Source organism: Rhinolophus hipposideros (assembly GCF_964194185.1).
Source record: "Rhinolophus hipposideros genome assembly, chromosome: 13".
In the NCBI taxonomy this organism is placed as follows: Eukaryota; Metazoa; Chordata; class Mammalia; order Chiroptera; family Rhinolophidae; genus Rhinolophus; species Rhinolophus hipposideros.
The window spans coordinates 57,962,547-57,980,294 of record NC_138059.1 but is presented as its reverse complement, the minus strand read 5'-3'; the positions used below and the strand labels follow the sequence as shown (position 1 = coordinate 57,980,294).

Sequence of the window (17,748 nt, the reverse complement as noted above, 5' to 3'; positions counted from 1 at the left end):
AGAGAGTGAAATCCAGACAAAGAAGACATGTTCATCTCTGCTCAGTTTCCCTCTCCATGGAAAGGGCACTCCTGGGCAAAGCAGGCTGTATGATAACTGCAAGTAGGCAACTCAGAAAGAAACAAGAAATCGATTTCATTTTTATCAGATCTTAAGGGGCAAATTGTGAGCCCTTCATGCCGGTATGAGCTTAGGTAGGAAAAATCAAAGGGTTCCTTGAGCAGTCCTGTCTCCTTAGGTCCCCATTACATGCAAAGCTGGTGAGCTGAAATGTAAACTCTGCTGACCCTGCAAGTGCCAGCTTCATTTTATGAATGAATATGTGGGTGCTGATTTAATCTAATTTATTTCGGTTCAGCCTCAGAAAATACAGAGTCAGATAGCTCTCTGCTGAGGCCCAATTTCCGGAGGAGGCCACTTTCCGCTCCATAGCCCAGGGCGCTCCTACCCCTCAGCTGCACGCCTAACCCAAGCGGCGGAGCCCTGAATGTCCTCCGGAGAATCGTGCTTCCTTCCCATCGCTCACCGGTCTGCGCTTTTGCTCCCGATGTCTGGGTCTAGATGAATGGGATTTACATAGTTTTAATAAATATTAATAACCATTTTAATCTCAGTAAGCCTTTCAGATGAGACAGTCAAATCACTTTCCAGTCATCTCAGGCCCCCCTCGAGAGTGAAGTAATCATTTTGCAAAGCTGTGCCAACTTTTCCAGGCCTTTCCGGCCCCATTTAGGCTGGGTCTGTGAGACAGAAAGCATGTTTGGGGAGAAAACAAGCCAGTGCTTAGGACAGGCGTGCAGGCAGCTCTCACCCATCAGCACACTCCCATTTTCAAACATTGTATCCTTGTCTGTATTCTTAATTTATTTACCATCTGTGTTCTATTATTTTCGTAGTGGGATGTTGTACAATATTAAGGATAATTCTAGAAGTTAATATTGCTTACCATGTGCTGCTCTGTGACAAACAATGAACTGTGTTCCTAAACGTATGATTTCATTCAATCCTGGCAATGACGTTATTAGACATGATTATCATCCCTACATTACAGAGGAGAAAACTGAGTCTCACAGAAGTTGCTTGTCCCAGATCATATAACCAGTAAATTGCATGACAGTGCCTCCATGTTCTAATTGAGGTTTGTTTGCTTCTAATGATCTCTGGCTGTCAATGGAATATCTTTATCCTTCACCTTCTTGTTGAAACCAAAATATTTGGAACAAACAGTATTGTACAGTTGGAAAAACATTGACGCAAGTGGGGGTGGGGGGTGAAAGGAAGGGAGAGAGAGAGAGAGATTACTTCAAAAAGCCTAGCGGATTAGAAGCTGTAAAGTGAATTTTAAAGTCCCTTTCCATCCATAGGATCAGGCTGAACGAGCTTCACATTCATGAGCCATTAGAGCTGGAAGGTATCTCAGAAATTACCTAGTTGAAGCTTCTTATTTTACACATGAGGAAACTGAGGAACAAAGAAGTGAAGTAACTCATTCAAGGTTATCATAATCATAAACATTTGGATTATTCCCTCAGAGAGTTGCTTCTTCTTACTATTACTATGTTATTACTTAACGCATTTTGAGATATAAACAGACTAAATGCTACTACAAAATAAGGCATTTTACTATGACTTATTTCTCTTTGTGTAAATCATCATCCATCTTAGCAGACAGAAGTTCTAGAATACTTACAACTAAACACAAATGAAGTCAGCATGATTATTCTCCAGAATCATCAAAATTTTCCTGTTTCCAAACCCAAATGCTCATGTACCGTTCTCAAAAAGATGGCCATTCCCTGTAGTTCAAAACTGAGGCCCTGTGTTGATGGTTTGTGTGTCTCAGAAGAAGTTCCCCCCGAGTGGATGGGAGTTAGCTGTGTAAGTTTTTGCACCATTGCTGGACAGTGGGCTGCCCAATGAGCTCTTTGTGGTGGGGACCTTGTGCTGTCATCATCGTCCTCAGGGCTGTGGTACCAGCCCTGGCACAAAGCCGATACTCATTCGATGTTTGTTGAGTAAATGATGGATGGGTGACTGTAAAGACCTGGAAATCTTTCTCATCCATAAAGCATTGGAATGAAAGACTTAGCATTAATGCTTATGGAAAAACCGAGCAGGAACATGGAAAGGCACCGTAGGCTCAGGTACAGACCGAACCAAACTCTGGACTGATAGTGTGAAAATATTCAAATACCTTTTCAGGGTGAGAACGTCCTATCCCAATTAATTAACCAGAAAATAGCCAGTGGTTGCTAAGGGGTCCTAGACTATCATCAGTTATAAGAGGCAAATCGTGATGAGGAAGTGAAACGGCACCCTCGAAATTCCTTTTAATTATACTGGGGGAGGGGTTCTTTAGTATGTTCTCAAAGTTAAACTTGTGTCTCCCCAAGTAACAAAAATTTCAATGATGACACCTCTCTGAAAGCTCCAACCCCAGGTGAAGTTTTGGAGACTGATTTGTTCTTTCTTTCTCATTCAACGTATATTGGATATTGTGCCATATGACAAAGAGATAAACATGAAAAAGACACACTCTCCTTCCCTTAAGGAACTTTCAGTCTTGGGAGGAGAAGTAAGAAAGAGCACATGAGTAAACACACGATTACAATAAAGTCGGGTTAAAACAACTTGCTCTCAAGTCAGAACACCAGGACTCAACTCCCACTCCATATTTTGCTAGTTGTAAGACACTGAGTGAGTTACTGAACTTCTCAAAGCCTTGTGTCATCGAGTGTAAAATAGGGATAATAATGTACCTGCCATGCAAAGTTCTTGGTGGGTTAAATGAGATAATATATAAATGCTTAGCAGAGTATGTGGTGTGCATTCAAAAGTAGACATGAGAACCGTGGTTCTTATACTCCTATTGTAAATGCTTTAATGGCAATATGAACAGAGGATGGGTACCTAACTAAAAAGGGCTGGTTGGGGGTAGATGATGGCTACCTTCCTGAAGATCTATAAACATGTGTCAATCAGTGGGCAGATTGTATCCAGGATGGTTGGAATTGGGGCAAGAAGTGGTGGTCTCTCCTTTAGGTTTCTGATGGGACAAGTCCAAAGTGATGGAGGCATGTAAAAACTTCAGCTATCCAAGACAAGGCTGATGCTTCCAACCAGCTGGAAAAGACAACATGAAAAAGGGCAGAGGGTGAAGCAGAGATGTAAAAGGTGAATCATAAAAGGCCTTACTTTACTTTGAAGGTCGTGGAAGTCATTGAAGAACTTTAATCAGGAGAGTGACATGACAGAGGGTGACACTTTAGAAGCGTCCCTCTGGCTACAGTGTAGACAAAATGGCTCAGAAGATACTAGACCAGAGGCAGTCTTTATGAAGCTGTTGCAATAATGCAGGTGAGAAGTGATCAGAACCTAAATTATGACAACAGCAAGGAGCAAAAGGAAGAGATACAAATTTTTTTAAGAAGAAAAGGGTAGGGCCTGGCAATTAAGTGGATGTGAGAAACAAAGGCAAGATTCAGCCCAGGATGACACAGATATCTGGCTCGAGAGAATGGATGGATGGAAGAGCAGGTGCAGTGCATACCTTTGGATAGAAAGGTCTAGCACTCAGAAGAAATACAACATTTTTAAATCATGGAGAGGATCCAAGAAATTATGTTATGTGCTGAACACACTTGATTTAAAGCCATCTACTGAATCCATTGTTGTTGTTGTTAAGATGAGGACACTAAAGACAGACTATGTGGTTCTTCTAGAAGACAAGCTTTCGATTTGATTAAAATAAATGGCTCACCTTGACAAAGAGAATAATGACTTCTAAGGTATCTTACAATTCTAACACTATTGTTCCAAAACACTCCCATGAATTTGGAATTGCCTTTGATGACAGTAAACTTTAGTAAATTTTCTTCGTGGGTATGTGGAATATATATATTTTGTAAATGAAAGCCCACTATCTATGAAGCCAGAGAGCCCCAAACATGCAGTGACTATGCTTATGAAAAAGAAAAACCAAGTAAAGACACTATCTACATTTACCTACTCTGGTCCCAATTAGCTGCAAATAGCAGAAGGATCTTCCTGCCGTAGTGGTCGCGGTTTTCCAGCACTCCAGGGAACCCATCGATGAGAGCCCTCTTAATTCCAGGATCATCGGCCTTGAAGTTTTTGAACATGTCCAGGTTTAGCTGGCGGTACTGGAAGTACTGGGCCAGGAGTCTAAAGGCATCTGCTTGGTGAAACTTCCTGGCTCGGAGAAATCTCAGGATGAAGGCATCATCTGTACGTAAAAATCCAATGTCAGGCCTGGTGATGATCATGTCCCTGACTTGCTGAATATCCTGATGTAAAACATCTGGGTTTTCATTCAGTTCCAGGCGAGCTTTCTCTATAGTCTCTGGACTGAGTCCAGCCTGTAAATGGGTCATCTCGGCCAAATCTCCTTTCCAAATGCTTAATTTCTGGAATTTGGGAAGAAGAGAGACTGGTCCCATTCACGTGATGGTCTGCTGAAACCGTGGCCCATTCAACAGTATTTTGACTACCAGGCTGCCACAGAAACAGACAGATTGAGGGTCTTCTTTCTGCTCCTGGAAAGCAGTAGGGCATTCAGGTTTATGTAGTGGGAGCCATCCAAAATAGTAGCAAAACTGAGGCGGTAGCTACTGCAAAACAAGAGAAACAAAACAGAAATGACACACAGAACGGCTGGCAAATTAACTGAATCTTAGATAGAAAAGCAGCACATTACGCTACAAGGTCTGATTAGATTGGATAAAGGATCAGTTATCTTTATTATAGTACCAGGGGTGCCAAAGAAATGTATACACATTTTAAGAGATGTTATCTACGTATTCCTTTTTGAAGTTGAATTGAAGTCTAGTAGCAAGGGGCAGTAGCCAGTGTCGTTGCTCAAACGATGGCGTTAATCAAATGAATGCTATCGTCACTCATCATATTACAATTTTAATACAATTTTTTCCTTTCTCAAAATGTGTACTCATTTTTTGGCACCCTCTGTATCTTTGACATAATTTTATTAATGACAACTTGAATGCATAAATATGCACATATTTGAAATATGTTTGGTAATTTTTTAGTTACATTGACCAGTTAACATAATAGTATATGGTCAGATTAGTAATAGATTGCTCTTCTGTTAATTACCCTAAGAGACAGTAAGAGGAGAGAAAGATCCTTTTCTGTTACAGCATGCTTTATGGAGCTATTCACAGGCCTAGATATGGCAGAGAAATTATGGCTGCTGTACAATTTATTGCTTCCCATTAGCTTCTTTTGACAAATAGAAGTACATTCACAGAAGTCCTCCCTCCCCCACCTTTTTTTAAGGCAGCCATTTTTACCTTAGCAATAAAAAGGGATTGTTAAAGGTCACCCTAGCCCAACCCCAAAGGTACCTAATTACTCAAACTTAAACTAACAACAGTGAGGGGTGGGGGAGAGAACAACAAGCTTATGGCTGGAAACTTGCAATAATCAAATTCAACAGCATTGAGGAAGGATGCCTACATGTGGACATTTACAGCTGTTTTATTCTTTTTCTTTGTCACCCTTCTGCAGGGAAGGCAAACGGACTTGAAACTCTTGGTTTTCTCTCTACCTAATACTATATCTATGCGGGCTTAAAAGTCATTGCATTTTATATAACTTTCTGTTGTCTGAGGCCTTATTTTACCTGTGATAATGACTGAGTGTTTTAATCACCTCAGATACATCCCTTATGATTTCTCCACCTAAACAGTATACAGAAAGGCATCCATATTTTTCTCATTTTAAATATAAACATTTAAACTCAGACATCTGTTTGTTCTAATCTGGAAGTTCCAAGCATCAAAAGACAAAGATAAACTTGAAGCCATGTACTTTTTCATCCTTGCTTTCCTAGGTCGATAGTATCTGCAATAAGAGGCAGAATATTTACTCCCAACCTAATTATTGTTGGCAATGCTTTCTCATACAAAATAATCTAAAAGCCAGAATGATTCATCTGCTTAATTTAGGACTAGTAGTACTTTCTTAAGAGAATCAATCAACTTACACGTTTCTGCTTTATACTGACTTTGCAAAATAGTATTTAGCTCTGCAATGTGTGGAGACAAGAAGTAGAACAGAGTCTTGATTCTCACTAATTTTAAGGAAACAAAACAGCAAAGGAAAATAATGCTATGCACTATTCCCAGGATTGGAAGACACTTAAAAATCCATTTGCTTCAGTGACCATCAGATATTAAAATTCCCTCTCTAAGAGCCTCACCACACCACTTCATAAAGTTCCCTTGTTTGATGTCTCCCTCTTCCAATTCATCCGTACACCCACTCCAATCTATCTTGTTTTTCTTCTTTTTTTCCTTTCTGAGGTTCTCTCAGTTTATTTTTTTAATTAAAGTTTATTGGGGTGAAAATGGTTAGTAAAGTTACATAGGTTTCAGATGTACAATTCTGTAATACATCATGTATATATCACATTGCGTATTCAGCACCCAGAGTCAGCTCTTCCATCTTTGACTGCTCTTACCAACCAGTGACCAGGATGACCACATAATTTGCTATCCAAATTTAGACAGTAGAGGGCACTAATGATAATAATGACGGAAGAACAGTCATAAACTGGGACAGTTCCAAGCAAATCCAGACAGATGGTCACCCTACTCGAGATTGACCTTTCTGTTGCTACATCCAATAGACAAATTTCAGTCTGTATTATGGGTGACCTCTAGTATTTGATATGATGACTTCATTCTTCTTAAAACTCTCCCATTCTCCCACTGTCTTCTAAGACTCTACATATCCTGATTTTTCTCCTCACCTTTTGTCCATTCCTTCTCAGTCATCTCTTTGTGCAATCACTACTGGAATGTGATGTTTTCCAGGATCCCGCCCCACGATTTGATTACCTACCTATGGAAAACGTCAGTCCATAGCTCTTCCCTGATCTTCAGGCTACACATCCAACTGCTACTGAACACCTCCCCTTGGATGTCCACAGACACCACAATCTCAGTATGTTCACAACTGAACTAGTCAGAGTTCCTCATTCTGAATTCGCTCTTCCACCTCCATCTCTCAATGACTGCCATCGTCTTCTGCAGTTTCCCACACCAGACACCTGGGAGTCAGCTATCATTCCACCTTCTCCCTTACCGCCCACTTCCAGACAATCACTTCCATAATACTTCTCAGACCTGCCCAATTTTTTTCCATCCATTTCACACCTCATCTCTTTAGAACAGCAACATTCTCCCTACAGTGCCCTTGCTGCCTTTTTCCAGTTTATTCTCTGTATTACAATTGAAATCTGCGTATGTCACTCCCTGATTGACATTGATCAATAGCTACCGATTGTCCTAAGATAAAGTATAAAGCTATGTAACGGTTTCTGAGACCCTTCACCATCTGGTCCCTGCCTATCTCTCCAGATTCATCATCTGGCCATGCAACCACATTGAGCCACTTGCTGTTGCTTTTCAATTCTGTGGGTCTCTCTGCCTGCAGTAACCACCGATTAACTCCTCTTGGCCCTTCAGGAGTCATCCTGAAGATTATTTTCTCCAGGAAACCCTCACTGATCTTCAGAGGTCACGGGTAGTTACAGTGCTCCCAATACACCACATTTTATTGTCTTTTTCCTCTCTCCCTCTCGATTCTGAACTTCTTACGGTGAAGAGCTGGGTCTCATTCGTCTGTGTATCCCAAATACAGTGTCTGGCACCAAAAGGGTCAGCCTCACAAGCACAGCCACTTAGTGTGTTCACCACCTATTCTCAGTGCCTAGAATAGTGCCTGCCACAGAGTAGGTACTCAATAAATATATGCAGAATAAATGAATAAAGTAGCCAAAATTTTGTTTCAGTGAGTAAGTGGTTTCCCCTTCTGTGTAGGTCTGTCTAGGATGCACTGAGGGCATTGCAGCTGACTTTTAATTTCGACCCTCATTTACAAAGTATGTTTTCCTAGGAGAACTTAGCCTAGGCACATTGTACTTCAAATCATTGCCCCTTGAAGCATGCTTGGTAATGGTACAGTTCCAAACCACAGCCCAGAGTACTTAGAGCACAAGGCATAGCACTGGTTCATCCTTCACAGAAGATTTAAAGCTGCTAGGAGTAAGTTACCTACCTTACAGTTCAGGGAGCTCAACAATGTTTCCTAAATAAATTACTATGGTGTGGAGGGGAGAGTTGAGGTCGCATTTTTCATGGCCCACTTCCACACATAGCTGTGCCTGCAATCTATAATATCTGGAATAAATTTGCTTCAATCTATATCTGTATTCTGTACATACAGAATAAAGTCAACATACAGTAGAAGCTTCTGGGGAGAATACCCAAGCCAGGGTCATCAGGTTTCATACTTAAGATGAAACAGATATTTTTCATTAAAGGCAAATTCTTCATTTCAGAAGTCTGAATAGACTGCTACTTAAATAACAACTTCAACCAATAATATTTAATAATTTAAATGCTATCCAATACAAGAATGTTCTCTAGGATGCAGCATTTTCAATTGACTGTATTCTTTTTCTTTTTTTTTTAGTTCTCATTTCAATGTTCTGAATTGGTCAAACAAGTATAAAAGGATACATTAGTCTTGGTATCACAGAAAGCAGGAGGGGCTTTCTGTCCTGGAGGTATTAATAATAATAATAATAGCTATAATTTATTATTTATTGTAGTTGTGTTTATTACATCCTAGGCACTTACATACTCTTTTTTTGTACACTACATTATTCATCTTTAGCAGAGAACTGTATAAAACGAGTATAACACTGTCATCATTTTTCAGATGAGGAATCTAAGGCATAGAGTGGTCAAATGACTTTATCAAGGTTCATGGCGACTAAGAAGCAGAAACAGGCCTCAAGTCCAAGTAATCCTTCTCTGGTCCCATGCTTTTTACTGCTGTGCTCTTCTACCTCTTAAGTATAGCAGCGAGGTTTTACTCTTTACTATTTTACACCTATGTGACCTTCAGCAAGTCACCTTTCCCTCTCAGAGCCTCACTCTCCCTCCCTAAAATCCATCCCAGATTTACCATTCTAGAAACCTAAATATGCCTAAAGTGTTAACAGACATTCTTAGTGAGCCTAATACCATAACTTACAGATACCCAGTTACCATCGTGTCCTCGTTTCTTCATTGAAAAACGACTGAAACCATTTAAATCCTAGCTGTATATGCCTTTTCCAGTTATCACAATTTTTTGCCCTTCCTTTATGTATTTTCCTTGGGCTAAAATGCCAGATCAAAGACTTTGCCATTCTATTAGAAAGATGGAGACTTTGCCACACCTTCTTGAGTGTCACGCTTGACCTGGGCATTGAAATGCACTTGATAACCGAAAAGAGCACATTAGGCAAATGCCCATGAGTCTCAGCAACCATATTTCCCATTGGTGCTTGGGTCCCCAGTGATTCTTTATTTGGTGATCGTTCCAAATACACAGAAAGTAACTCACCACACCCTCCGGGGAGCCCCAGGTAGAAATAAACTTCCACTTTCAAATCCATGCCTTTTCTAATGAACTAGAAGTTAGGTAGTGGTATTTTTGTCGAAGGGAGAGGAAAGAAGAGTCTGTATATCATGATATTTGAAAGCATGACATCCATAGATTCCAGATTCATACTTCATCTTATGTTTCCATTAGAAAAACATGTATTTCAGTCTTAAGAAAGTATATGTGCACACACACACACATACCTATCAACCCAAAACCTAGTATTTTTGAACCAAAGAGTCTAGGTGGAAAAATCATTTCATGAAGTTTCATAATTCAAATGAAATCTATTTTGGTTTTTTCATAATCTATTATTCTCATAATCTATTTATTTTATTATCTTCAGAAACATTAAATATAGTGGGAAACAATCAGAATAATAACAGCCACGTCTTGTCTACAAATATGTATACAAATATGTATACATTATTTCAAAGCATTTTCTATCGATCATTTTTTTCATTGTTACAAAGATCCTGCAATCCCTAGAAGAAAGTTAATCCCCTGAAGATGTTGACGATTATGTGAAATAATGTAAGTAAAAGTGCTTCGGAAATGAAAAGCTCCATTTTACATTTACTGTAATATTCTTGTTGATATCATTATTTTGTTGTCTCCAGGTAAATAAAAAGATATTGGAGGCCCAGAACAGCTAAGCACTCAGCTTCAAGTTGGATAATGAGCTAGTGTTGAAGTTGGGGGGGGGGGGGGAACAAACAAACAAATGTTCACTGAGTACTTGTTAGGTGCCGAGGGCTTTGATGTTATATGATCCAATCTCTACACCAACCCTTTAAGCTAGAGTATTGCTCATTAGATGAAAGGATAAGTCTGAGATTTAGATAAACCCAATATAACTGAAGGAACAAAGATTCACACCCAATCCTATATGACCCAAAAGCCCATTTCTGTCCCAAACCCTGCCCTTCCTCTTGGAGTAGGTGCCTGGTCCACACCACCCTGGGTACTGCACTCTTACAATGACTCACTCACACAGCAAGCACACACCCACAATCTGCCAGTTCTAGGAAAGATTATTTAAGGAATGTTGTAAACTTGGCCAAATTGGGGAATGAAAGAGTATACTCTTGTCATGACCAGAAAGAGAAAATCTATAAAGCTTAAATATTATTTGAAATATAAAAACATCAATAATTAATTAACGACACTTCAAATGCATGTTGTTTCTGGGTGTTCTTGGTAATACAAAGAACAATTTTAAGTACATACACTTGTAAATTAATACAAATATAAAATGATAAACTATGCCCATGTTTGTTTTGCAAGCTTCTCTTTTAAGAAAAAGGAAGAAAAATGAATACCAGAGATAAAACTTTCCATGTGAAAGTCTAATCAACTACCTTATCCATCAGTAAGTGTGACAGTTATGTTTCCAAATGTTAAATGTATCTTGAATTTAGGTTAACCCTTATGGCTCTTCACCTTTGTAAAATCTCACTTCAAATTTTTTAACTGAATATGCATTTTCCCCTTAGGAATACTGAAAAGAATTTTTATACTGGATGAAATAAAAATAGATGCTGTGGATACATTTAGACCAAAATTGAAAATCACAGCAAGCAAAACTCATTTTTTTAAAAATACAACTCTATTTGAAATCTTTCCTTGAAGATGACATGTTCCCTTACTGCCAGTGGAGCCTAGGCTTAAATCTTAGAGGTTGATTACAACATTCTTTGGTGCTGACCAGAAAGGAATCTTTCTTCCAAATGATGAATTTGAGATGGACCATTAGGGCTTGTAGGACTTCCCTGCATTAGTGCTGGCAAAGGAACGTAAGTTCTGTAAGTAGCAAATTGGCCCCCAATCCATCGACTTTCTATCAACCATTAGCCAACTTGCAGATCTGAGCTATCTGTACCAGGAGCAGACAGAGTAGCCTGGAGAGATAAAGCGGAGACCTTTAATCATCTGAAAGTGTAGCATAACCAGAATTTAACCCCTTCACAGTCAGCTTTGCACCACCTAAGGCTCAGTCCTAGCCAGGGCTTACCCTTGCCACATAAATATTCATCGTGACACTCCCTTGGCTAAGCAACTAAGCACATAGTCATCTGCTCCCATTTGTTCTTGCTCTTAAGAAAGATTAAAAGTAAATTGGAATGAATTCCATCAGACTGGATGGAGACACTGAGAGCTTCTACCCAAAATAGATGCCAGATCAGAATTAGAGTAGGCTGGGACTCAGATGAAGTAGACTTATTAGACAAAGGAGTTCTAGTGTCTTAAGTTCTGAACAATCTATAAAACTTATTCTTTCAGTTTGCTTTGGGACAGATAATGCAAAGAGTTGAAGACAAAGAAAACTTGTAAAAAAGGTATGGGTTTTTCTGTCTCCTCACTGTATTAGATAGAAAAGTTTTAAAGTAAAGGAGCATTTGACTAGCATGTTTTTCTATGCCATGAAACTATCCTCATAAGAAGTCATTGGTAGCCAGTGCCCCAATTTTAAAAACAGATTAGTTGTACTTCTTAGGAGTATCGATGGGAGAAAGAAAAAAAAAAGAAGATAAAAAACTTGGAAGCCATTATTTCTCTAAGAATAGACTCTTTTTGAGGAAGAGGATCTGGAGGAATGTAAGAAAGTCAGGGGTTACCCAAAGATGGCTACTGTCTGCTTGTCCCCTTTTCCACTCAGCACATCTATGTGACTGGGTCCCTTCTTCTGGATGTTATTAGGCAGACTATGACAGCAGACATAGCAGCAGGTATCAGAGTTAAGAAAACTGCCTGGTGACAGTGAAATGCAGCAGCATGCATATGGGCGAGGTGGGAGGAAAAGGGCTATTTGTGTAACTCTCTCCCCAACTAGACCTATGATCTCTGAGGTCTTATTGCCTCAAAACTTGAGTGGTTTTTGTTTTGTTTTAGTGTGAGTGCCATTGCTGAATAATCAGGTATAAGGTGGGAATGTCAAAAAAGAAGGAAACTTCTTTGTCTGCTTCTCAAAGAGTGGTCAGCAGTGCCTAGGAGCTTGTTAGGAATGCAAGTTGTCAGGACCCACCCAGACCTGCTGAATAGGGAGCAGAATCCCCAGGCGATTTGTACACAAGTTAATGTTTGGGAAGCCCTGGTCTAGAGGCTGTGTAATGAATTAAAGAGGTTGAGAAGGTAGGTTCACTGCCCCTGAAGTTAGAGCTCACACTGGCTGTGGACAACAGAGGTACAATGTCCAAGGAGAGAATAAAAGCATCCCCAATATGTTCATGCCTTTTGGAGGACTGGCACTCATAACAGCTTCTCACCTCACCCCATTAATTGTTCTCACTCAGGCTTGCATGCTCTATATGTCAACCAAAAGCAGTGAAGAAAGGAAGGAGGGAGGAAGCAAAAGAAAGTGAGAGGGAGGGAGGGAGAAGAGGGGAAGGAAAAGAAAAAGGAAAGAGAAAAAAATCTCACATATTTTTTTATTTTGCTTTATTTTGACCACACATCAGAAGAGGCCTTTTACTTATAGAGTTTGTGATTTGAGCCCCAACTACCATTCCCAGGCCCAAGACTTCCCTTCTACTGTCTCCAAAACTACAAAATAATGAACACTGAATATACTACCATGTTTCCCTGAAAAGAAGACCTAGCCAGACAATCAGCTGTAACGTGTCTTTTGGAGCAAAAGTTAATGTAAGACCCTGTCTTATTTAACTATAATATAAGACCGGGTCTATAATATTATATTAATTATATTATATTATATTATACTATATTATATTATATAAATCATATATTATATAAATCATATATTGTATGAATCATATATTGTATAAATCATATATAATTATATATAATATAATTATATGTAATTATATGATATATATTCATATATAATCATATATATGATATATAATCATATATATGATATATATTAAATCATATATATTATATGTAAATCATATATTATATATAAATCATATATAATATAATATAATCCTGGGCCTTATATTAATTTTTGCTCCAAAAGATGCATTAGAGCTGATTGTCTGGCTGGGTTTTATTTTCAGGGAAACAGCGTATGTACTTGACACATAGAAAGATATGGAGCTTTACATAAGATGTAATAGAAGCTGAATTGTCTCCTTATTTTTAAGGAGAAGAGCTGGAGAAACTGGTCTCCACAATACCTAAGAATTGGAGATTTGACTAAAAGGGTCCAGGAAACAAGAACAGATCATCTCACACACAATAGGAAGAATCCTGCTGCCTCAGAAGTCAGGAAGAAGAAAATCTCACAGAAAATTAGCCTCCCGCACAGAAAACTTTCTCTGATACTCCCTGTCACATGATAATAGGTCCACAAAAAGGGACTGCATCAGGTTACCTCGCCAGAGAAAATGTGATAAAGGTCTATGAGAGGCAGCAGAAGTAGTGAAGAATAATGAACTTATTCACTGAATAAACGAAAGGGTTTTTCTGGTTGTTTGTTTGTTTGTTTGTTTTTATTGAGAGGAGAGTGACCATTTGATTTCCACATCCATGAAGAATCAAACCAAAGACAAACTTCCTTAAGTGAAGAAAAACTTGGATTGGAAATTAACCATAGTTTTCTCTAGTTTTCTCTAGATATAACACTTGGGATTGCAGACTCGTAGTAACTCACACTGCGTATTTTCCCCCGAAACAAATTTATTCCAGTGAAATCTGGATAAAATGAACAATAATCAAAATAATGAAAATTTGGGAGAAGGATGTAATGGGAGAAAGGATCTCTCTTGATAATGTTGAGGGCTATTTCTGGGCTCATTGCATGTGGCCAAACTTCATGTTTTGTATACCCATTCTGCTGTATTACCTTCTCTGGCTGAGTCACCATATAACAGGAAAGCAGAGAAGACCCAAGTCAGCCTGAATCCATTTACTAAGGATGGCTGTGCTCTGAGAGGGTGTGTAAAGTCATGAATAGACTTCTCATGGTTAATAAGGTAGGTGTCCCTTTGTAAAGCCTGCAGAAAAGAGCAGATGCCACAAGTTCTCAAGAGTTATGGATTACCCTTTTGGAGAAATGGAGGACCTTCATTCATACGCCATGATTCTAAAGGTATGTGCCCTCTATGAGGATGTCTTCAACAGTGTATGATGCCACTCTGCTGGAAAATATGTTTTCTGTTCACCTTTAAATCTATTATAAAAATGAGAAAATTCTGTTATTGAAAACAGGAAAAAAGTAAAATAGCCCTTAATAGAAAAAAGAAAGAAAGACGAAGCCAGGGTAGCAGCACTCTATAAAAATTAGTAAGCTCAGCATAGTATTTCAGTCAGAGAAAGGAATCGCGTCTGAGACAGATGCCTGTAAATCTCACTGAAGCAGCACTGTTTTGAAATTTCCCCAGCCTCAGGAAATTGTATTAAGCACAGGAAGACAGCAGCATTGGAGGCACTGGACTCCTGGCCTGACTTTCTGGTTCAAAGGAGCTAGAACTGGCAATATATACACGTTTATGAATTGTCTGGGCTGAACCATTCTTTGCAGACAGATAAGGGAGTTCTACAAATCTTGTTACTCAGGGATTTGTTTACTGTGGATATTACCAATCTAAGGACAGTGGATAGGTGACCAAATTTTCTTTTTCTCTAAAATCCATTTCATCACATATTTTCATTAGTTTTCATGATTTGAGTTTAAAATTAAGGGACTCTTAGAGGCAGGTAGAATTGTGCCAATGTTTATGTAATTAATAGCAGTAAGTAACTTTTGAAAAAAAGGCTACTATTCCTCATTTGAGAAGAGTATTTTGTGTGAATTTTTCCTCAAAACTTCTTTCAGAGGATACTTGTTTGTGACTATTCTTTATTTTTGACAATGCCTCTAATGATGAGCAAGCTGGTTTAGATGAAACTTGCTTTATTGTTTCTTTTTAAAGAGGCAGAATAAATGTACAAGGGTAATTTTTAAATGGTTTAAACTTGGTTTTTACATGTGACCTGACATTATTCCCATATGGAAATATGATCCATCTCATTTTTAATTAAGATGTTGATTTTATGGAAAAACAATCTACCCCCCCAAAAAAAACCAGTACTTTGCTCTTCAGTCATTACTGATTAATGAGTACCCACCAAAAGATTTCTATTTATAACAGACTCACGCACTTATTTTTTGATGTTTGTTAGCTTTTATTTAAAAAAAAAAAAGATCCTGGCTAAATTAAAGGGGTGCTATGACTTGGGTTTGGACCTTCAAGATATTTAAAAAATGTTCCAGCTTCCCTTCAGCTAAAAAAGAAAATGATAGCACTCTGAAAAGCAAAGCCTGATAGAACAGTTACATAAAATGCCTTTTCAATTTTTGCACTCTATTACCCTTTACTATTATAGGAAAATGGTGTTATTGCCTGATTACTGAGAGAGCACGCAAAATCTCGTCTTCCAAATCCGAGTCAGTCCTTGACTAGTGGTGAACAAAGCCAGGCCATCTGCTCTGAATATCATTACTAGTTTGGCCATTTGGGCAAGGATCTATCTTCTCTGCTTCAAAGAGAGGTTTAAGATTGGAAATTTGAAATAAAATAAGTAGACAGGAAGAGACATTTGAACAAACAGCACTTTCCAACGAGAGCCGCATTTATTAGGTTATTATTGTCACCATCATTTTAAATTTTCACTCTGGTCACAGAGTTAACCTTTGAGGTTTCCATTTTACAAAACATTTTAGTAAAAAACTTAATCCCAGAGTTTCTGCAATAAACGCTAAGGAAGGAAAACGGAGTGTGGGTGAATGTGAGTCATCAGTCACCCCCACCCTGCTTCCTGGTGATTCTCCATTGGAAAACCAGAAACACAGATTGAGTTCATACATCTGTTTTACCGGAATAACACTATACCCTAGGCCATGTTAATTTCCTAAACTAAACAGTCCCTAATCTGCTGAAAGGCAGCTGGCTAAGTGCTGGTGTCTAGCAAGTGCCCCAGCCGTCCCCCTGCCTGGGCTCTCTCTCTCCTGTCTTCACTTTCCCTTTCTCGCAAGCAGGCGTCTCTCTTTGTTTTCAGAGGTGTCGTCCACCTGAACTTTCCTTTCCATGACTGAAAACTTGGGCTCTTTTCCTCTACCCTGCGGACCTCGGGCTTCCTCTAAGTGACAAGACACAGTTGTGTTGACTGTAGTTAAGGCGCTGGTGATGGTGGAGATCATGAGGAGGATGGTGGAGATGGGGGTGCTGATGGTATGAGGGAGCAGGAGGATGGACCGCGGAGGCGGCGGGGAACAGGGGGCCTGAGGGATGGAGCGCAGAGGGATTGCAGATGGAGCTGTCCACGCACCCCAGTGCTGAAACGCCGCAGCCATGGCATCGCAGGAGCGGGAGGAGAGGTGGGGAGGCGCTGCAAATACAGAAGGGAGAAAAAAGGCAACAAATACCTTCACACGGCCGCCCAGCCTTGCTTTGGGAATGTATTTCTGCAGGTGTCCTCGCTGCTGAGCTGAGCAGGTGAGATCCCCTATGCTGGCAGGTTCGGGCTCAGATTTCTCTAGAAAGCTGTGAATGAGAGCCCCGGCTCCACGGGGCTGTGATTTGGGTAGGAGGCGTGTGCGCCAGAGACTCGGTCCTTCTATACGGAGCCTGGCTCTCCCCTGGGTCCTAAATGCCTCCGTCCCGTTGCTCTCCCCAGGTCCGTCAAGACAAAACCCAGAATGACTGTAATTTTGCAACATCTGGAACAAAAAGTAACGGAACCATTACACACCACCCCGAATCCTAAAAACAGGATCTTTCAATCAGATTAATGCAATCTCTGAAACAGATCTGTTTGTGCGTGTACGCGCGCGCGCGCTCACGCGCGAGCAAATATAACAGATGAGAAGGTAAGTATCACAGACCTATGGGGAAAAGGATAGATTATTTTATTAACAAATGGTAGTAAGAAGTGAACGGTTTGAAAAAGACTCACATTAAAACCTCATCCCATCAAAATTAATTCTACATAGATTAAAGAGCTAAATATAAAACTAAAATTATTTTTAAAAACTAGAACATAAGAAATATTTTGCTGATCTTAGGATAGGGAAGGTATTTTTAAGCACAGGAGGGATTGAAGCAATCACAAAGAAAAAGGTCAATAAGTTTGAGTGTATGAAAAATACTTCTGAATGTAAAAATATTATTAAAGCATAAATATAAACACTTGGGAAAATTGCAACAAATATGTTTCCTGAATAAAATATCTCATATATTAAAAGTAAAACACTAATGGTTTAAGAGAAAGAAGGAGGAAGAGCAAATGACGAGGAATTCACTTTAGAAGGTGAATGCATAACAA

General features: G+C 39.3%; 1 protein-coding gene across 2 annotated transcripts in view; it reads right to left on the bottom strand.

Moving 5' to 3' along the window:
• Nucleotides 1-17,230, bottom strand: part of CLVS1 (clavesin 1) — a 154,005-nt gene extending 136,775 nt beyond the window's left edge. Inside the window, exons 1-2 of one of the 2 annotated variants that reach the window (XM_081069799.1) lie at nucleotides 16,850-17,230; nucleotides 4,006-4,631 (exon numbers count right to left, since the gene is read on the bottom strand). In XM_081069799.1, coding sequence (XP_080925925.1) covers nucleotides 4,006-4,460 — 455 coding nt within the window. In that variant the 5' untranslated portion in view covers nucleotides 4,461-4,631; nucleotides 16,850-17,230. The remainder of the gene's footprint in view (nucleotides 1-4,005; nucleotides 4,632-16,849) is intronic. The other variant, XM_081069800.1, reaches the window with a different exon arrangement.
• Nucleotides 17,231-17,748: the final 518 nt, after the last annotated feature.